Source organism: Trachypithecus francoisi, unplaced genomic scaffold (genome assembly GCF_009764315.1).
Source record: "Trachypithecus francoisi isolate TF-2019V2 unplaced genomic scaffold, Tfra_2.0 Contig01566, whole genome shotgun sequence".
Taxonomy (NCBI): Eukaryota; Metazoa; Chordata; class Mammalia; order Primates; family Cercopithecidae; genus Trachypithecus; species Trachypithecus francoisi.
Genome location: NW_022681441.1, coordinates 556138 through 578198, shown reverse-complemented (window position 1 = coordinate 578198; position 22061 = coordinate 556138). Strand labels below are relative to the sequence as shown.

At 40.6% G+C, this 22061-nt stretch overlaps 1 protein-coding gene across 2 annotated transcripts in view; it reads right to left on the bottom strand.

Annotated features, from left to right (window-relative positions):
- The window catches only part of DAPP1 (dual adaptor of phosphotyrosine and 3-phosphoinositides 1), a 54217-nt gene that overhangs the window by 17537 nt on the left and 14619 nt on the right, over positions 1-22061 (bottom strand). For both annotated transcript variants that reach the window (XM_033178242.1, XM_033178235.1), the window contains exons 2-3: positions 16957-17079; positions 12382-12515 (exon numbers count right to left, since the gene is read on the bottom strand). In XM_033178242.1, the coding sequence (XP_033034133.1) occupies positions 12382-12515; positions 16957-17079 (257 nt within the window). The remainder of the gene's footprint in view (positions 1-12381; positions 12516-16956; positions 17080-22061) is intronic.

The window sequence follows — 22061 nt, the reverse complement described above, 5'->3', positions numbered from 1 at the left end:
TCACAAGTGATTGCCTCCCCTTCCACCTGGAGAGGGAGCCTTCAGGCAGAAAAAGGGCTCAGCCCAGGGGACCAGGAATGGGGGACTGGGGAACTTTGTTCCAAGGGCTCAGAGCAGTTCTGCATCTATGCTTCTGACATCTCCTTCTTGAAATCCTTCCCTCAATCAATCAGTCAATCAGAAACTAACTACAAAAAGAGGCAACGTAAGGGGATTTTTTTTTTCTTCCTTGCTATAGCTTCTTGCTTTTAATTTTACTAGGGTCTTTTCTATAGCAGGCCTAAGATTGTACCAGAGATGGAAGAGATATAAAGAATTCAGCAATTCATTCAACGAATATTTACAGAGCTTTGCACTGTGCCAGGCACTTGTCTAGGTACTGGGAATACAACAGCAAACAAAGAAGTTTAAATGCTCTTATGGAGCTTATGTTCTAGGTAGAGGAGACAGAAAAAAATTAAAAAAAATATTTTATGTGTGAGAAGTGCTATGGAAAAAATGAATAGGACATGGTAAAGGGATAGAGAATAAAAAAGGTGGGGTTGGGAGAGGGTGATATTTTCCAAGGGTCATAAGGAAGGATGTCTGAAAATATTTGAAAGATTCTGGAAAGTAGAGAACCTGAATTAGAATAAGAGAGAGAAAATAAAAAATATCTCCTTTGTGGTTAAAAAACACCCTAATGTTAATGATAAATCTACACAAAACAGGCCAGGCGCAGTGGCTCAGGCCTGTAATCCCAGCACCTTGGAAGACAAAGGCGCGTGTATCACGAGGTCAGGAGATCGAGAGCATCCTGGCTAACATAGTGAAACCCTGTCTCTACTAAAATACAAAATAAATAAATAAATAAATAAATAAATAAAGAGTTGGGCATGGTGGCAGGCACCTGTAGTCTCAGCTACTCGGGAGGCTGAGGCAGGGAAACTGCTTGAATCCGGGAGGCGGGGGTTGCAGTGAGCTGAGATCACACCACTACACTCCAGCCTGGGCAACAGAGAGACTCTGTCTCAAAAAAAAAAAGAAAAATCTACACAAAACAAAATCCTTCTGTGATACTTGAGTACATGCAATATCTAACTGCAAACACAGAACTGTGGCTTTTGACACTTGGGCCCAGATAAGGTGCTGCTGTAAAATGAAAAGCTGTTGAGAAAAGCCAGAAGAGGGTGTCTGATCTTGACCTCAGAGAAGAATGAAAGCCTCCGGCCCCTCCTCTTTCTGCCTCTCATTGGTATTGCGGCATGGGGATCACAATGAAAAGTGGATTTCGCCGTTATCAGAACGGTCCCATTCTTGTGCATTGTCTGTGCTCTCTTTTGTCGATGTGATCTTCCCATAAGAACAGAGCCAGTCATATGAGGAGAAGGGGCCAACTACAGTTTTACAGTCAGAATGAAAAAAGCAGTACCTATATCAAGAGTAGCCGCTGTGCAGACTCAGGGGCTCTGTGAACACAGTGCTCACATTGCAGATGCATGGTAAATTCAGCGCTGGCTCCTACCCCTAAGAAACACTCTCAGTGATGTGCCTCATAGTCACTCTGGACCCTTGGAAAGAGCACTGGATGCACAGGCAGAGGAACAGGGTTCAATTGTCACTACTGCCATTCAGTACTTATTGGCCTTGGACAACCATTACAAGCTTCTGCTCCTTTTCTGACTAGTGAGAATAATTATGCTTCTTTCAGAAGACACCAAATAAATGTTGGTGGGAAAATTATAACATATTAGATATTATTATTATTTAACATAATATTTTTAAATCCTTAAATAAAAATTGAATGATTGCATCTTTGGGGACATGAATTTTGAAATCTTAAAAAAGACCTAGATGCAACATTCTGCCAGGAATAAAAATGGTGGTAGTCCAGTAATTACAACTTGTGATTACTAGAGTTAAATTGGTGCCTCTTAAACACTTTCACCCTGCAGAAGAGGAGATGAGAATTGAAGCCTAGGGATCAAAGCAGCTCCCAAATTAGATACATTTTGAACTCATATGCTTTATCTTCAAAGTTGATGCTTAATTTTCATTCTACTTCATATATTGAATACTTAATATGAAAACAATGCTTTAAATGACACTCCAGAAAGATGTACTCACTTGATATGACCAGACACACACTTTACATAATAATACCTGTGTTAATTTTTTTTTTTTTTTTTTTTTTGAGGCGGAGTCTTGCTCTGTCACCCAGGCTAGAGTGCAGTGTCATGATCTTGGCTCACTGCAACCTCTGCCTCCTGGGTTCAAGCAATTCTCCTGCCTCCGCCTCCTGAGTAGCTGGTATTACAGGCATCTACCACCACACCTGGCTAATTTTTGTATTTTCAGTAGAGATGGGGTTTCGCCATGTTGGCCAGACTGGTCTCGAACTCCTGACCTCAGGTGATCCACCCACCTCAGCCTCCCAAAGTGTTGGGATTACAGGCGTGAGCCACCGTGCCTGGCCTAATTTTTTATTGCTATTGTAGCAAATTCCCACAAACATAATAGCTTAAAACAACTCAAATTTATCATCTTACAGTTCTGGAAGTCAAAAGTTCAAAATGGGTCTCACTAGTCTAAAACTGGCAAGGCTGCTTTCCTAGTAGAGGCTCTAGGGAGGATTCATTCCTTTGAATTTTCCAGCTTTGAAAGGTGCCCTCATGTCTTGACTTGTGGCCATATTCCTCTGTCTTCAAAACCAGTAACAGCCAGTCAGATCCTTCTCCTGCTGCCATCTTTCTGGTTCTCCCTCTTCTGGCTCCCTACTACTTATGAGGACCCTGTCAATTATAATGGTCTCACTTAGACAATCTAGGATAATCTCCCCACCCCAAAGTTATCTGATCAGCTGCTTTTATACCATCTGCAAACTTAATTCCCTCTTGCCATGTAACAATATATTAGAGGTCCAGGGAGACATGTGGACGTCTTTGTGGGGGCATTATCCTGCTACCACAGTATCAGTCCCTGTAGGAGAAATGGCCGCCGGGGCCAGTTGTGCTGCAGGATAAGGATCTCTGGGCTGGGCTACTGCCTGAGCCTGCAGTGTTGTTACCTCTTGGTATTAGAGAGTCACTGCCTTTCCAATGTGTGCATTTCCAACCTCTGTGAGCCTCTTCAGCCCACATATGGGTCAAATTTATCTTGGTATCCATACCACCTGATACAGTTTCTGACATAATGAAGGCAGATGAGTAAATGAATTAATGAATGAATGCTACAGTAATGCAGGCTTGAGCCAGGAAAGAGCCTGGGATGAACCAGCCTCCCAGGTCCACAATTCTCCAGGCCTAGGGCAAGAAAGGACAACAATCGCAGGCACAGCTCTTCAAATCTCTAGTGGAGGAACCCAAATTCTATTTTCAAAATCTCCTCTAAAGTTTAATTCAACAAGAGTAAAACAAAGGAAAATGGTATGGAGTCAACCAGGAGAGTAGATCTGACTGTAGATTGATTTTAACTAGTAACCCCACAAATGAAGCTAAACTAAATTGTGAGATGAAGAAGATGACAACGTACTTATAAAATGGCAACTTATATTGATACAAATCTGGTGTCCTAAAAGACAGTTCTCCTTAGCTGACTATTCTTGCCCAAGGAAAAGCCAATATACAGACTTCTTGGCATGGCTGTGAGGCTTAATGAGTTCCCCTTCTGCAGAGATTATACCTCCCGGTGTACAGAGATAGATTCCCTACAACCATGTAATACCCCCAGACCTGGCCCTGCCTTCAAACACCTGATCTGGTCACACTAATTGGATTCACTTCTTGGGTATCCACTTAATTACTTCTCTAGAGGGAAGGTCCACCAACTTCAATTTCTGAACTACATGAAGTAGACTATTGTTTCCTACCTTTGACATGAAACTTGGTTTCAGAAAGACTGGGTGGAGGTACACTTCTGAGGTGATCAGAGCTGAATTAAGACAGACACATCAATTGACTAAAAGCCTCAGAGTTGCCATGATTACTAAGCAGATTCCTTGTTGTCTCTTGGTTGTTCAACTTGCCCTTAAATTCTGAGGGGGTATATTGTTAATATCCTTTTCAAAAATTCTGCTCCTGGGCCAGGCACGGTGGCTCACGCCTGTAATCCCAGCACTTTGGGAGGCCAAGGCGGGCGGATCACAAGGTCAGGAGATCGAGACCATCCTGACTAACATGGTGAAACCCCATCTTTACTAAAAAAAGAAAATATAAAAAATTAGCCGGGCGTGGAGGCACGCATCTGTAGTCCCAGCTACTTGGAAGGCTGAGGCAGGAGAATTGCTTGAACTTGGAAGGCAGAGGTTGCAGTGAGCCGAGATCATGCTACTGCACTCTAGCCTGGGCGACAGAATGAGACTCTATCACAAAAAAAAAAAAAAAAAAAAAAAAAAAAATTCTGCTCCTGTTCTCCTGTTCTTGTACCCTACTCACTTAAAAACAAAATCAAAAACAAGACAAAAGAAAAAAAAGAAAAAACAGCTAGCCAGAGTTGATTTCTGTCATTTCCAATCAAAAGAAACTTATCAGCCGGGTGCGATGGCTCATGCCTGTAATCCCAGCACTTTCGGAGGATGAGGGGGGCAGATCACGAGGTCAGGAGATCAAAACCATCCCCGTCAACATGATGAAACCCCATCTCTACTACAAATACAGAAATTAGCCGGGCAGTGGTGGCGCGTGCCTGTAATCCCAGCTACCCGGGAGGCTGAGGCAGGAGAATCGCTTGAACCAGGGAGTCAGAGGTTGCAGTGAGCCGAGATGGCACCACTGCACTGCAGCCTGGCAACAGAGTGAGACTCTGTCTCAAAACAAACAAACAAACTACAAACAAACAAACTTAACTACTGTGGCTACCACAGACTCTTAATACTCTGCATCCAAGGTCCAAGATAGTGCCTCAGCTTGGAATGAAAGGGACTCTGGTTTACTGAGATTCAGACCAAATGAACTCCAGGACTCAGCTGGGAGATTTAGAAAAAGGCAACAGGAGGCAGGGGTAGCAGAGCAAGAAGAGGGAGGAAGACCAGTAACCACAGGCCTTGGAAACTTGGCTGTAAGTTTCACTTCAGTTTCTGAACTACGTAAAGGTGACTATTTTTTCCTGCCTTTGACATGAAACCCAGTTTCAGCCATGCTTAGCGGAGGTATGTTTTTGAGATGTTCAGAGCTGGACCGCAGCAGGCATTTCCATTTACTTTGACTGAATGGTAACTCTGTGTAAGAGTTACATACATAACTGTATGCAATAATATGAAATTACATTGAAGGACCCTTTATCTTGTATTCCAGCAGAAATTCAGAAAGAGAGTAAGAACAGTCTCAATTCTTAGGCATTGGTTTGGTATCTGAAATAGAGTGTAGCACAGGGCACACAAAACTCCTAAAGAAAGACTTTTGTTTAGAGTATTTATTTTATGCAGGGAGGTCAGTGCTTATTCATCAGGTACCCCAGCTATCCTGTAAGGTGTTTGAAGGCAAGAATAATATCTGATTTATCTTTCTATATTATCAGTGGCTCACAGTGCCATTTCACTCAAAACACTTTGTTGAATTAAATTAAAATCAGATCATGCCCATCCACGTTTCATTACTGCCCTCAGGTTCAGAAAACAAGCTCTGCAACTGGCATAATGAGTTCCTCTCTCCCCCCCCTTCCAATAAGAAGTAGATTTATTGGGGTTGGCAGGAGAGAATAGGGTTATTCAAGATCTTTTTCCTTCCTTCTTTGCCACCTGCTTTGCAAATGGACTTTAAGCCATGTTCATTTACATGTGAAGGGGCTTTAATATTTAATTTCCACTCTCATAGGATGAAGTGTACTGAACTAGGAGAGGCATATCAGTTAGTCAGTGTAGGAGAAAATTCTGTTCAAATATCCAAGTCAAGTCACTCTTTCTGGAGTGCTCACTTGATTCTACCACTTATGTGAGTCCACTATGGAACTGGATTAAAGTTTGAAGAGAACATCACAAACATTTGACAAATGGAAATTCAATTGTCCCTAAACTAACTCTTAATGATTTATCAAAGAACGTACAGCTTTTGCATAGCATCTAATGGAATTAATAACCATAAAAGGGTTTTATTAAATATAAATAATAATTATTGAATACTTATACTATGCTAAGAATCATTCCAAATGTCCTATGTGCCTAATTTCACTCAATCTTCACAATAAGTCATTAAAGTATGAGCTACGACCATCAAATCAGTTTCGTAAGATGATGAAACTGAAGCTCAGAGAGATTATGTAACTTGCCTGAGGAGACACGCAGAGCCGGCAAATGGCAGAGGCTGGAGTTGAAACTTATAATTCGTGTGTTTACTCATTATACCATAATTATTCTCAGCCTCAATGTAGTCACCATGGAAACCTCTAGAGCATGTCAACTACTGTGCTCTATTGTGGGCAAGAGTTGACACGTATAAATCAAAGTTTGAAGAAATGGATTCTTTAGGAGGCAGTTTGAGGAAAGGAGATGTGAGTTTTTGCTTCCCCATTTCTAAGCAGACTTCAGTTTCTTCATTTATAAAGGAAAAATGCAAAAGTCCCTGAGTTCCCTTTCAACTCTAACATCCTGTAAATCTGGTTAAGCATACAGGCCCAAATAAGGGGAACAAAACATCGAGAAGCTTAGTTACCAAATGCTTGTACTGCTTCCTGTAAATGTAAAATATTCATTTGAAATACTTTGTTCCTGCTGTCATTTGATCTTACCTCTCATTTTCCCTTTCTTTCAGTTTCTCATTCAAACTTTAACTTTTATTTTACCTTGTTATACTTAGATAGGCTGTTTGATATCCTTGCCGGAGACTCATGACTAAGATGAACCTGAATATTTGGGGGGATGTTTTCTTGTCAGCCTTTTTATGTTTTAAAATTTCCTCTAGTATAATTTCTGAAATAGCAATTCATGTAAATAAAATGGGAATAACAATAAATACAAAGGCAGAAGTTAAAGTTGATTCACCCTCTTTAGAACAATAGGTTGACTTCATGTACCAAACACACTATTATAGACTTTAAAGAAGAGATAAAGAAGAGACTGAGGGATAGGACTAAGACATGTGTTATAGCCTGACCATATCCTACAATCATTCTATTACATTATTGTGGCAAGACTTCTTCTAAATTCATTTAAGGCCATGCTGTGCCATGGCAGCAATGTATTGCAGTCCCACTGTGGGACGAGTTTCAAGAGACAGCAAGGTGCATAGAAAGCATCTATGCTTCAGGACCAGGTTAGCCCAGATTCCAATATCAGTTCTGAATTCTTCCAAATCCATTTAAGATCATGCCGTACCATGGCAACAATGTATTGTTACTGTGGGACCAGTTTCAGAAGATAGCAAGGTGCATGGAAAGCATCTATGCTTTAGAACCAGATTAGCCCAGATTCCAATCTCAGCCCTAATGTTTACCAGTCCCAGCCCTAATGTTTACCAGCAGTGAAAACTTGGACAAGTAACTTATAACCTTTGAGTTTTCATTTCGTCATCTGAAAATAGGACTGTTGTATGCATTATTGTGGGTGGTTGAGATGAAATAAGTTGATGTAGGTGAATGCCTGGAAACTAGCAAACACTAAAAATGTTGGCCTTAATTCCCTTCTCAGCTGCTTTTTCCTTTTTTGAACAAAACTCATCTATCAACTGAGAACATTTTGTATTTTTGGCAAACATAAACTAAAGAAGTTTGGCAAAATTCTAAGCTGTCACTAGTTGTTTTCTGAAGAATCACCCAGTTCTCAAATTAAAATTAATTTTAACCGCATTATTTAAAAACGCCACCTGGGTAGTGTCACAAAATAAAATAATAATAGCAGTAGCAGTCGTCAAAAGATTGGGAATCCCCATATCAAAACAAAAAGAGAAATGGAGATTTGACATTTACAAAAAAAACCAGATGAGATCTTTAAAACTGAGAACCAACTATTATAAAGGGTAAGCACAAACATAGAACTTAACATGTATTATACTTTTGCATGCCAGTTAGGTGATTACAGTCACAACACAATATAATAAATTATACATGGCAATTTCATGTTAAGAATTATTGAAATATAAACAAAAGGTAATGGTAAAAGTAATTTTTTTGTTCTAATCATATTTAGACATTTAAGCATAAAGATAAATGCCATCTACATTTTCAAGACTATATATATGAAACTTAGCTAATTCTAAGAGGATATGACAAAATTAATAATGGACCAAACATATTTATACTAATAAAAAAGTTTCTCAAATTTTCTAATCTATTTGAGTTTAGTTTAGAGTTCATGCACAGACATGAATATGTTTTATTTGATATCCTACTATTAAGACAGAAAAACTCCAACTGGCCTGCCCACTGAGGTGGAGCCTTAGGAAGTCCGCGCCCTTTGCAGCGGGGAGGAACCTGGCCCTTCCTCTTCCTGTGAGGAACATAGAATTCAAACTGTTCGGCAGGCAGCGCTCTAGCAGAGACACTGGCTAGGCCCTCTTTTCTTTCTTTTCATCCAATAAAACCCTGCTTCACTCACCCTTCAAACCATCTGCAAGCCTAAATTTTTGTGGCTGTGGGACGGAGAGGGACCCAATCTTTAGCTGAAGTAAGGAAAAGTCCTGCAACACTATCACAAATGAAAGGCAAATTCTGAATTTAATCATCACTGAGCATACATGCAACACAAAACAACATTTCAAATTATGCTTTTATAAACTTTGAAAGTTAAAATTGTCACAAGTTTGCTAGTTTTGGTGTTGCCATAAAAAACTGCAATGCAGGCATTGGGAATGGGGCATCCGACATACTGTGGAAATGATTAGTACTTATTTTTTCAGGTCCTGGGACACAGCAGGAAGCAAAGCTGACAAAAATCCCTTTCTTCATGGAGTTTCCACACTAGTGTGGAAAAAAAAGGATTTTTAAAAAACTAAGTGAACTATATACATCAGAAGGTAAAAGGGCCCTTGAGAAAAATAAAGCAAGAGAGTACATTGTATATCTCTATCATGTACTCAGGAATTATTAGGTTTTGAGAATTGGAAGTATCTTAAGAGTGTTTATGAGTATTGATAAAAAGAAATTAGAGTGAACAGAACTTTAATGGAGATTAGAGAGATGAAATAGAGATTATGACAAGGGAAAGGGAAATTATCATAACATACTCTTAAAGTTGGCAGGAGGCTTAGATGTTGTTTAGGAAATCCTTACGTTTCAGATTAGCAAACAGAAATCCTGGAAGTGTAAAGAGTAGGGAATAGGAAAAAAAAGATATCTTAAAATAGCATTAATCCCCTTAGGTCAACACTTTTATCTATTTTGAGTGGAAAGATTTTCTTACGACCCAGAATCAAATATTCTGGGTTTCACTCTACTGAAGGCATTATATATAACTGCAAGGCAAAAGTGTAAAGTTTTGGTTATTTGGATATCATTTATGTTGCCCTCAAAGGTAATGCCACTTGTGCCAGTAGATAAATGTATTATAAGAAAGTCTCTCTTTAATAATCTTACCCTCTAGGCCCTGCAGGGTGAGGCTGGGCCTGCACGGGGTCTGACTGACAGGAGTGGCCTGAAATATCCAATTCTAGTCCTTCTCATTCTGGTAATCTGAAGTTGAGAGCCCTGGGAGGGGCTTGTCCATTGTGTGGACAAATGCTTTTCCTGGTGATGTTAATCAGACATAAACTATAAGAAGTATTCGTACTTCATCTAATGGTGAACATGAAATCATTAGTCTGAAGATCTTCTGATCACTGGGAGCCAATACTAGGAGCCCATGCTTAAAGGAACAGAAGAAAAGGCCTATTTTTAGAAGGTGGCATCTCAGGTTCCATTCACCATTCTTTATAGTCTGCAATGCTGACTCTGTAACCTCGAGGACTTTCTGGGCTTACAAGTCATCATGACTTGAACACATTATCTTGTTTCCCAAGGCTTATTACTCCCAGAGGGGCAAGATTTGAACACTCATCTGTCATGGGTTTTGCCTGTTGTTCCTAGCCCTGATGGCTTTCCCTTCATCTGGCTGGGACAGATAAGAGGAATAAAGCTAGCGGACTCTAACTCAAGGGCAGGAAGCCAGCAAGTCAAGTGCATATCCATCAGCACCAGGGGCCGGAAGCAGGAATTCAAACAGCAGCAAATGCTTTGTTGGGTAATGAGTAGAACAGAGGAGAGGCAGTGGAGAGGATAAAAATATTAGGTTCCTGAGTTACATTGTAATAAATAAAATGGTAATTATAGCCAAGATAATAACATAGCAAGTTTGAGTTTTAGACTAATTACTGTAGAAGTCTGGATTACAAATCCTTACAATCCCTAATGCATTAATCATAAGGCTTCTTTACTCAGAACAGTGTTATTTACAAGGAAGCTTATCATTGTCCCAAATGCAATATCAAAACATCTTTATTTTGGAGCATCCTTAGGTGATCCTCTTGCCTAGTAATTGGATCAGTGCCAGAAAGGTTCAACCAGAAAGCACTGCATTCACTTTGATCTTAAATGTTTTGAAATCTGCCAGTAGTCAGAATATGTATCTTTTCCCTAACTTGGAGAAGGTCAGGAAGGAGCACAGGGAATGATCAAAGAAGTTGAAAATAGAGTCTAGGAGAAGAGTTTAAAGGAAGGGAGCTGTCTTTGGTTGGAGGAAAAAGAGAAAGCAGAAAAATGGCAACTCTAGTGGCTCCAAAGGCTACAAAGAGTTCTTACTTAGAGTTATCCATTTATTCATTTATTTACTCACCCAAAATGCCCTGCAATGGGCCAGGACCTGGCAGATATGAAAGACAAAAATTAGAGGTACACAAAACAAAGCCCTGGCTTTAAAAATCTCCTCTCCATTGCCTGTGACCAATAACTGAACAAAATCAAGTATAGAATTGGAAGCAAGTAGGAAAGGAGACTGAAGTGAAGGGATTTGAGAAACTGAAATGCTTGCCAAGGCCAAGGTAGCAATGGAAATAAATATACCTCCACTGGCCATTTGTTCATGAGAATAACTGCTTGTTAAATGGTGAAGTAATTTTCAAGGTTGATTGGGAGAATTTATACCAGAAGAAAGAAGGGAAAAAAGGTTATAGCTTCAGTTTGTAGTTTGGATTATTCTGTCTTAGGCTTGGTGTGGTCAGTACAAAGCAGAGCAACGATTTTCCAGTTTTCCGTTGTGCACTTCATGTATACTAGACACTGTCTGAGTCACATCAGAGACTATCCATGCCATATAAATAGCAGAAAAGACAGAAGCCAATGATGCCACCTCTTCCCACCACACTGAAGTTAACAGAAAGCCCACTGGCAAGTTTGCCAAGAAAACACATATGTTCAAACTCATGGTAACCGGTTGTGTTATTAAGTCTTGAGTTCCTCTTGTGTCACAGGTTCTTGGAATTTCCTAGTCTTTGATTAACTGAGATTTATCATTATTTAGGACAAAAGTGTTGTGATTCTGTATCACAAATACAGGTATGACCTTTTACTTCATTAAAATAATATAAATAAACAAGATATTCAATCTTAGATAATTCAAGTGCCAAGATAGACTGTTTTTGGTGTTTATTCTTTAAACATGAATTTTCTGGTTTAATTCTCTTACTATTCAAACAGGAAAATTCAAACTTTTCCAGCCATAATTAAGTCTAGCTTAAAATCTTATTTAAAAAACTGTGACAATAGAAACAGAATTTTATAACTCAGGAGAGCACTTCCTAGTCAATATTTTCAATATTCAGCGATCCCTGTGAACATTTAAGTGGGAATTTTCTTTTTTTTTTTTTTTTTTGAGGCGGAGTCTCGCTCTGTCGCCGGGACTGGAGTGCAGTGGCCAGATCTCAGCTCACGGCAAGCTCCGCCTCCCGGGTTTACGCCATTCTCCTGCCTCAGCCTCCCGAGTAGCTGGGACTACAGGCGCCCGCCATCTCGCCCGGCTAGTTTTTGTATTTTTAGTAGAGACGGGGTTTCACTGTGTTAGCCAGGATGGTCTCGATCTCCTGACCTTGTGATCCGCCCGTCTCGGCCTCCCAAAGTGCTGGGATTACAGGCTTGAGCCACCGCGCCCGGCCGAATTTTCATTTTTAAAATGCTTAAAATTTACTTCTGTGGGTCTCACTCATATGCAAACTGCCCATACCTGAAATTATGGGTATCAAAAAGTCATTTTTACCTTTCTTCTTTTTGTGTGTATTGTGTATGTTATTTTTAAATGGACAACCCATTTTAAAGAAATGCTTTTAATCAATCCATTAAGTAACACACTCTGAGAAAATATCTACTTTATACAAAGTACATTGTTTTCTCCTCAAGATAATATTGAAATATAAATGACAACTATGACATTCTTTAACTGAAATCTGCCTTATTTCTCCTCCATCCTGAAACAGTATTTCGTAGGTCAAATGTCTGCTCATAGCTTACCTGTCTCGCTTCCAATCAAAGGCTGATTTGCGAAATGTTTGACAAAATCCTTCAAAGATGAGAATTCATTAAAGCCAAATTTAAATGAATATCCAGTATATTCAACGTGAAAGTGTTTAACAGAATCTTTGGCCCTAAAAGGGAAAAATAAGTATTTAATGTTATTTAACAAATAAATACCTTGTTGAAGGGAAATATGATCTTAGATGTTAGCATCACTATTAACCCTTTCTAAGAGCTGAGAATTAGAAAATCATTGAAACCACTGACAATTTTAAAGAGCATCACCAGTTTCTTTTGGCAAAGTGTGCTGTTTTCAACTTTTATTTATTTATTTATTATTTTGAGACAGAGTCTTGCTCTGTCGCCCAGGCTGGAGTGCAGTGGCATGATCTCGGCTCACTGCAACCTCCGCCTCCTGGATTCAAGTGATTCTCTGACCTCAGCCTCCTGAGTAGCTGGGATTATAGGTGTCTGTCTTGATGTCCAGCTAATTTTTGGATATTTAGTGAAGACTGGGTTTTGCCATGTTGGCCCAGCTTGTCTTGAACTCCTGACCTCAGGTGATCCTCCCGCCTCGGCTTCCCAAAGTGCTGAGATTACAGGTGTTAGCCACCACGCCCTGCCTCAACTTTTCACTCTAATGGAAGACAAGAGACTGTTCTCCCTATCTACTCCTAGACTTACCAAAAGAGTCCTTGAACATTATGCTGCTAATGGGGCATGAGTTTAAGAAGGGCAGAGAATAGGAATGATGACAGAAATGACGTATGACACCCTCACCACACTCTCCTCTGTCTTGGGCTTTTCTCCCTTGCTTGTCTGGGAGTCAATCAGAATTCAGCTCTGTCGCTTGATTAGTTATGTGAGCCCAGCTCTTTTCCTCCCATGCATGTTCCACTGCCTACTGAATAAAATATCAAATTTCCTACATTGTCATTTTCTACTTCATTTTTGAAATGAGCAGAGTATTAAATAATATATGTATATATATATCTGCCTCTCCACTTTATTTGACCCCATTCTATCTTTCTAGCCTCACTTCCTGCTATTCCTCTCAGTGCAGCCCATGCTACAGTGTTAGCATGCATCAGAATCATCTGACAGGCTTGTGAAAACCCAGCTTGCTGCCACCTCCACCTCCACCCCTGCAGATTCAAATTTGGTAGATCCAAGGTGGGGCCTGAGACTGTGCATTCCTAGTATGGTCTTAGGTGACACACCCAGTCTGGGGACCACACCTTTAGAACTGCTGCCCTAGTCCAACTGGACCTACTGCTCTTCAAGGAATTTCCACTTCTATCCCTTAGTTCACACTTTTTCCTGAAACAGTCTTTCTCTTTGTCTCTGCTGGCAGAAATCCCAGCCACTCATTAAGTTGCAGTTCAAGTACCACCTCCTCTGTCAAGTATTACATGATAATTCCAGCTTAAGTTAATTGCTTTTTCTCTTCTGAACCACCTAAACACTTATCTTGCTTTCTTTTATGTTATTTATCAACCTCTACTTTGTAGTATGTTACTTGTATGTGGTCTTTTTGGCTCTGTGAGGCTATAATTCCCCAAAATAAGGTATTTGAATCTTCTACAGCAGAAGTCCCCCTTCCTGGGACTGCAGACTGGGTACCTGTTAGGAACCAGGCCACACAGCAGGAGGTGAGCAGTGAGTGAGCATTACCGCCTGAGCTCTGCCTCCTGTCAGATCAGTGGTGGCATAAGAGTCTCAGGAGCCTGAACCCTATTGTGAACTGCACATGTGAGGGATCTAGGCTGCGTACTCCTCATGAGAATCTAGTGCCTGATGATCTGAGGTGGAACAGTTTCATCCTGAACCCCCATTTCCCACAAAAGCAGCCCTTGGTGCCAAAAAGGTTGGGGACCACTGTTCTACAGCACTTACCAAAGTGGCTGTTGCAGAATCAATGCTTTCAAATATTCATCAGCAAAAGAATGAACAAATAAGTGAATATTTGTTCATGAAACAAAAATAGTCATTCTCCTGAATTAGTCTGTGGTTTTTGTCACCTCTGCTGGTCATTTTTTTAATATAAGCATTCTCTAGTGCTTGTAATGAAAATCAATAATTTATTCTTTATGTATATGAAATATATGTCATTGATTTATAAAAAGCTTATGATCTAATTGCTCAGATGAGACATACATAGGTCAAAAGTTAATTAACTTTCATTTTTGGAAGATTCATGCCAGGCGTCCCCATCCATCCCCCTGCCAGCCACACAGCAAGAAAATGAGTGATGGGTGAACTAGTGAAGCTTCATTTGTATTTATAGTTGCTCCCCATTGTTTGCATTCTCACTGAGCTCCACCTCCTGTCAGACCAGTAGAGGCAACAGATTCTCATAGGAGCGCAAACTCTGTTGTGAACTGCACATGCAAGCGATCTACGCTGTGTGCCTCTGATGTTAATCTAATACCTGACGAACTGTTACTGTCTCCCATGACCCCCAGATGGGACAATCTAGTTTCAGGAAAACAAGCTCAGGGCTACCACAGATACTGAATGACGGTGAGTTGTATAATTATTTCATTATATGTTACAGTGTAATAATAACAGAAATAAAACACACGATAAATGTAATGCACTTGAATCATCCCAAAACCGTCTGCTGCTGCCCCGGTCTGTGGAAAAATTGTCCCAGGTGCCAAAAATGTTGGGGACCTCTGGTGTATGCAATAAAGCATCTACAACTCAACCATTAGATGGACTTTTAACATTTGCTATTGAGCAGAGAAAGCACAATTCTTGTTGCCACTCAAACAGAATGCCATCTTGGATTAGTAATTGTTTCATCTATGTTATTTAGAAAATGTATAAATAAAATATAACAGGGTGACATGAGAAATGTTAATGAATATGCTTTTTTCTCCTCTGTGACCCCTACTTACCCCATCACCCTCTACCTGTTTCGCACACCCACTTCAAGTAGGCCTGTAGATTTTCACTGTTCCAGGAATGGGAACTGTGGCAGGCAGCATTCTAAGATGGCCCCAAATCCCAGCCTGTGGAGTATACACTTTATCCCAATTATTCAATCAAAAACTAGTCTACATGCTACTGGGAAGGGATTTTGCAGGTCATTAAATTCCCAAGTCAGTTGATGTTAAGATATGGACATTATCGGAGTGGGCCTGAAACTAATCACATGAGCCCTGTAAAACAGAGAGTTTTCTCTGGCTGCTCATAGAAGAAAATGTCAGGGAGATGTTTTCTGGCTGGCATGCAAGAAAGTAAACACCCATGTGGTAAACAGCCATGGGGGCCATGTGGCAAAGAACTGTGGGTGGCCTCTCGGAGTTGAGAATGCCCCTCTGGCTGACAGCTAAAAGGAAAGTGAGGACCTCAGTTCTAGGGCAGCAAGGAAATGGATGAAGAATGAAGAGGAAAGGAGAAAGTGAAGGAAGAAGACACTAAATGCCAGATCAGAGCCACAACCTTCTCCAACACCTTTATTCCAGCCTGGCAGGACCTGGACAGAGAATCCAGCCAGAAACTGAGATAATCAAGTTGTGTTGCTTGAAGTCCCTAAGTTTTTGATAATTTGTTATGTAGCATAGAAAATGAATATAGAAGCAAGGCCCGGAGCCCAAAGACAGAGTGTGAATGCTGCTACTGAGTTAGTGACAAGTAGTGACCGTGTAGAGTGGGAAAGAAGTGAGAGAGCCTCTGAGGCCAGATTAGCTTGAGGGACTGCACTATGAAGGGAAGAGTGACTCTCCATGGTATATGGAAGTGCCATCAGAACGGTAACACAATAACAGTTTGAGCTTAATGGGTGGGTGGCTGAGGGAAATTTCAAGGAGTCCTCACATCCCCTGCCTAATCCATGGAGAAGTGCCTAAGAACCCAAGAAAACTTGCTGCATGTCAGTGGAAGGCAGAGTGTCAGATCCTGACTGAGAACCAGCCACCTCCCCTGACTACCAGAAGCTGGGTCAGCCTCTCTGATCTGCGGTGCCAGCCGGGAAGAAACGGGTGTGGGGTGGGGAGGACCTGAAAGATCTGGACAATGATTGCATTTGGCTGGATGAACCTGGTGGGGACTGGATTAACTTTCTCACCATTTGGGAGAAATGGAGACTCAATAAGAAAAGTTAGCCCACTATAGGAAAAATTTTAAAGTTGCATATTGCCTGCTTGAGGTTGTGACTATGAAAGCTGTACAGTCATAAATCATTCTGCATTTACAGATAAATCAGGGAATAGTGAAAAGGGCACTCGGCCAGGTGTCAGGAATCTGGATTCTGGCACTGTTTCTATTGTTGATTTTTGGGGTACCAGACATTCCACCACTTTGGGTTTCAGATTCTTCAACAGCCCCATGAAAGGTTTGTATCAAATAATTCCTCATGTCTCCTCCAGCTTTAACAATTTTTTTCCTGCTAATGAATGGAGCAGGAATGTATTTTATACCTTCATCATTTAGAGTTTGGAATCCTTTAACCTGGTGGTCCAACAGGAATTGGGAAGTTTTGCTATCTGACAATTTGAGTGATGATAAAGTCAGTAAGTGACAGAGGAGCCCATGCTGAAGTCATAGAGCCCTGAAGCACCTTACCTAACGGAGAGAGAGTACAGCCCAGTGGTCTCATTGCTGTCCCGCAGAAGGTAGCTGCCGTCACACCCATTTGAGAGGAGAAGAGCTTCGGCAGCATGGCGCGTGAGGTTGCCATGATACCACCTAGAAAAGAGGGAACAGCGCTTTCACTCAGGCCAAACCATGGCATGACTCCCCTGCATTGGCTTTTCCTCGCAAAGATTAGCTAGCAACATTCTTCAAGATAAGTAGCCCAGAGATCCAGCTCTCAGCCCCAACATCAGGACAAGGAAATTGCTGGGTGGGGTTGAAAGGAGAGCACGGAGTTGACTAATAGTAGTGTGACATGGGTTGAATTGTGTCCTGAAGGTTCTTATGTTGAAGGGCTAACCTCCCAGTACCTCAAAATGTGACCTTGTTTGGAGACAGGGTCTTTACCAAGTTAAAATGAGGTCATGGCTGGGTGTGGTGGCTCACGCCTGTAATCCCAGCGCTTTGGGAGGCTGAGGCAGGCAGATCACTTGAGGTCATCAGGAGTTTGAGACCAGCCTGGCCAACATGGTGACACCCCGTCTCCATTAAAAACACAAAAATTAGCCTGGCATGGTGGCAGGCACCCGTAATCCCAGCTACTCGCGAGGCTGAGGCAGGAGAATCACTTGAACCTGGGGGACGGAGGTTGCAATGAGCCAAGATCATGCCATTGCACTCCAGCCTGGGCAACAGAGTGAAATTCCATCTCAAAAAAAAAAAAAGAAGAGGTCATTAGGGTGAACCCTAATTCAATATGACTGATTTCCTCTTGTAAAAAGGGGAAATCAGAAGACAGACTTGCCTATGGGGAGAACACCACATGAACATGACAGTCACTTGCAAGCCACAGGAAGAGGCCTGGAATAGGTTCTCCCTCACGGCCCTTGGAAGGAACCAATCCTGTTGACACCTTGATTTCCGACCTTGAGCCATCAGAACTGTGAGGCGATCGATTTCTTATAGTCAGCTGCCCAGCTGTGGTTGTTCGTTATAGCAGCCCTCACAAACTAATACAGTGTTGCTTTGTAATCAGAATTGGTTTTTAAAGTCCAAGTCAAAATAGGCTTTGACAAATTGCCTCCTCCTTTTTTCTTTTTTGGTTTCTCACACTCTTTTTCAAGTGTGGTACTTTTTCATGGCGAAACCTCTGAGCTATAATACTGAAGTCTATTGTCATGAGTGAAACGAAGCTGGATGGAAGCAATTATAGTATGAAGTAAATGCCATCAAGTACTGTTTCAGCCTGACAAACATCTGAAGAGCTAGGGAATGCCACAAGGAGATTCAAATTGATCTTTGTGTTTTAGAAAAGGTAATATATATCTATGGTAAAAAAAAAAAAAAGAAAGAAAGAAAAAAAAAAGTCCAAATTGTCCAAAAGGAGACATAGCAAAACATGTTTTCCTCATCCTTGGCCCTCAGGCTCCCTGCTACTTTCCTAGAGGACACCATGGTAACCATTTTCCCATGCTTCCTCTTAAGAAATAGTCTACATATGGTGGGAGGATCACAAGGTCAGGAGATTGAGACCATCCTGGCTAACACGGTGAAACCCCATCTCTACTAAAATTGCCAAAAAATTAGCCAGGCATGGTGGCAGGTGCCTGTAGTCCCAGCTACTCAGGAGGCTGAGGCAGGAGAATGGCATGAACCCAGGAGGCAGAGCTTGCAGTGAGCCGAGATCACGCCCCTGCACTCCAGCCTGGGTGACAGAGCGAGACTCCATCTCAAAAAAAAAAAAAAAAAAATAGTCTACACATCTAGAGGCATTGGGTGTGTACCCCCACTCCTGATTCTACAAACATAAGAGCATTATTTATTATTTTTATTTTCTAGGCATATTGCTCTGCACCATCTTTCTTTTCTCCAATGACAGGTCATTCACATTCTTTTAAACAATGTCATAGAGGCATGCAATGTGATGATTAGGATTGTGGCCCCAGGTGTTGCTTTGCCTGGGTTCCAATCCAGTTGGTACCTCTTACTAGCTGTATGGCCTTGGACATGTTACTTAACCAATCTGAGCTTTGGTTCCTCATGTTTAAAATAGTATGACAAGGCCGGGCGCGGTGGCTCAAGCCACTTTGGGAGGCCGAGGCGGGCAGATCACAAGATCAGGAGTTCGAGACCAGCCTGGCCATATGGTGAAACCCCGTCTCTACTAAAAATACAAAAATTAGCCGGGAGTGGTGGCAGATGCCTGTAGTCCCAGCTACTCGGGAGGCTGAGGCAGGAGAATCGCTTGAACCTGGGAGGCGGAGGTTGTAGTGAGCCAAGATCAGGCCACTGCACTCTAGCCTGGGAGACAGAGTGAGACTCCGTCTCAAAAAAATAATAAATAAATAAATAAATAAATAAATAAATAAATAAAATAGTATGACAAGTAGGCATACCGCATAGGCCAGTTGTGAGTCCTGCACACATTAACACGGGTGATGTGCTTCATAAAGCCTGTGCTTAGTATGCATTAATTGCTACCAGGAAGCCACTGAGATCCACAAAGCCGTAACTTTCAGTTTACTCTCTGTGGCATGATTTTCTTATTGCTCAAATATAATTTTTGTTACTTTTTATTTAGATTAGATAACAGAAAGCTAGATAGCAGAGGCAGTTGCTGACTGCTAGGGACCACAGTTTAGGTCAGTGAAGACGAAAGAGACAGGCAATTACACAAGTGTCAGTGTGATGAACTAAATGCTATTAAAGAGGTGTGTATAGTGTAAAAACGCTTTGAGGAATAGCCTGGTTCTGGCATTAAGGGATCTTGCTGTCACAAACCACATTGGCATCCACTGTGACATCCCTGTGGCGTAAAATTTTAGCCTAATAAAGAGTAAACGCAAGTGCATCTGTGGAAGGAAGTTTCTATATAAGTCTCCAGGATACCTATTTTCTAAATCTGCATTTCCTAATGCATGTTTCTTAGCATATTTTATCTTTGGGGCAGAGATGCTTTCATCCTATATTAGAAATATATTTGCTAGTGGAAGCAATGGCATGAAACACATTTTATAAGAATAATCACAGAGCTATTTACCCAAAGCAGCTCCATTCATTGAAGTGATTCCCAGACAAGTTCAAATCTGTTCACTACAAAATGCTTTCAAAGAACAATTGGAAGAATTGTAAGTGAAGCAATAATAAACTTCAAGTTCAATTGAAGCCAAAATTCTAATTCTTTTTGATAGGTGAAGTTTCCACAAGGTTATTAAAACTTAGATATATTTTGCCAATAATTAATTTTATAATAAACATTTCAGCATAAGTTTCAGTTTGAGCCAGTAGATTGTTTATTTAAAGCAATATTTGATTCGCAAAATTCCAAAACATTTAAAGGATTTGGACATTCCTTTGGATTCTTTTCAATAGAATTGGAAGTTTGTGTTTAAAGCATTTGTAGAATTCTTCTGACATCTAATTATATAGCCTGATAACAGTTGTTTATTTAAAGCAATATTTGATTCGCAAAATTCCAAAACACTTAAAGGATTTGGACATTCCTTTGGATTCTTTTCAATAGAATTGGAAGTTTGTGTTTAAAGCATTTATAGAATTCTTCTGACATCTAATTATATAGCCTGATAACAGTTTTTACTAATAATGTTTTAATGATAACTTAAAAAATAATAACTATATACCATAAATACATAAGAAATACTTGAATATAATGCAGGAAGAATCACACTATGCTGCAGTCTGGAAAAATCTTGGAGACTGCAATTCCTTGGTGGCAGCTTTGCTTGAGTCAATATTGCCTTTTCAGGATTCTACAGACTCCAGGGCCTGGGCAAGCCCAGTATAGAGCTTTCCAGGCAGCCACCTACATTCCATGATGTCAATGGTGCAATAAGGATCTTCATTCCCCAAATAGCTTTTCCATAAAATCCTAAACTTCCCCTTTTGATTGAGCTAAGCGTTCCTTTCCAGGAACATTCTGATGAGCATTTCTTCCAGGGGAGTGAATATATATCCTAATGACATTGTGTATCGTTTGTAGAAATATGTCCAGTTTTGATAAGGATGACTCAAGACTGTGTCCATAAAAGTTAAAAATAGAGTTAAGTTGCTAGTTTTCCCATAATCAACCTTTTCTGCCTTCAATCATTGCTTCAAATCTATGCAAGGCATTGTGCTAGGCAGGTCAAAGGGAACAAAAATGAAAAAGCCTCATACTGGGTGACAAGTAACCATTAATCTAGTCAGGAGGATAAGACAAGCATATTGCAAACGATATTCAAGAGAGAATAAAGTACCAAGGGATGTTCTGAGGAGAAGGATCAAAATCAGATTCCATGAATGAGCCAACATCTGTATAGGTCTTGAAAGATAACCTGTTTTTTTTTTTTAAGTGTGTATTACCTTTTATTCTCATTATACAGGATATATAGTAAAAATCAAAATATATACATGTAACGAAGAGAAAGTATATGTGTTTTTCAGAAGAGGAAAGATGTGTTTCAAATAAATAATCTCACTGTTAATCAGAGAAATACAGATTAAAACAATAATGTGATATTTTTCTCTATCCACCAGATCAGTTATAATGAAAGGGTTAGATAGTATTAAGTATTGGAGAATTTGGGCAATGGCTATTGTTGTCCATTGTTGATAAGGGTCTAAGTTGGAGGCGAATTTAGCACATAGGGTGTAACTGAACCTACACATATGACCAGTGATTCCTCTTCTAGTTTCCGCCTAGTGAAACACCCACACATGAGCAGAAGAAAATATGAACAAGGGTGTTCACTGCAGAACTGTTTGTAAGAGTAAAAAATCTAGAGCCATCCTAAATGTCCATCAACATGGAGATGATAAATAAAGCTGAGTGCTAAAAGGATGAGATTATGTAAAAAGTTAATCAGAAGTGTTTGAAAAGGTGTGAGCATATTTTTGGTTGCCAGATAATGAGGGCAGGGAGGTCGGGTGCTATTGTTATTTTGTGAGAGGGTGTCAGGGATGCTTAACATCCTACAGATGATACAGTCTTGAAGAACCAAGAATTATCTTGTTCATGATGTCAATCACAACCGCACCCCCCCCCGCCGAGAATCACTGAAGATGTGCATGTATACACACACACACCAAAGTTGATA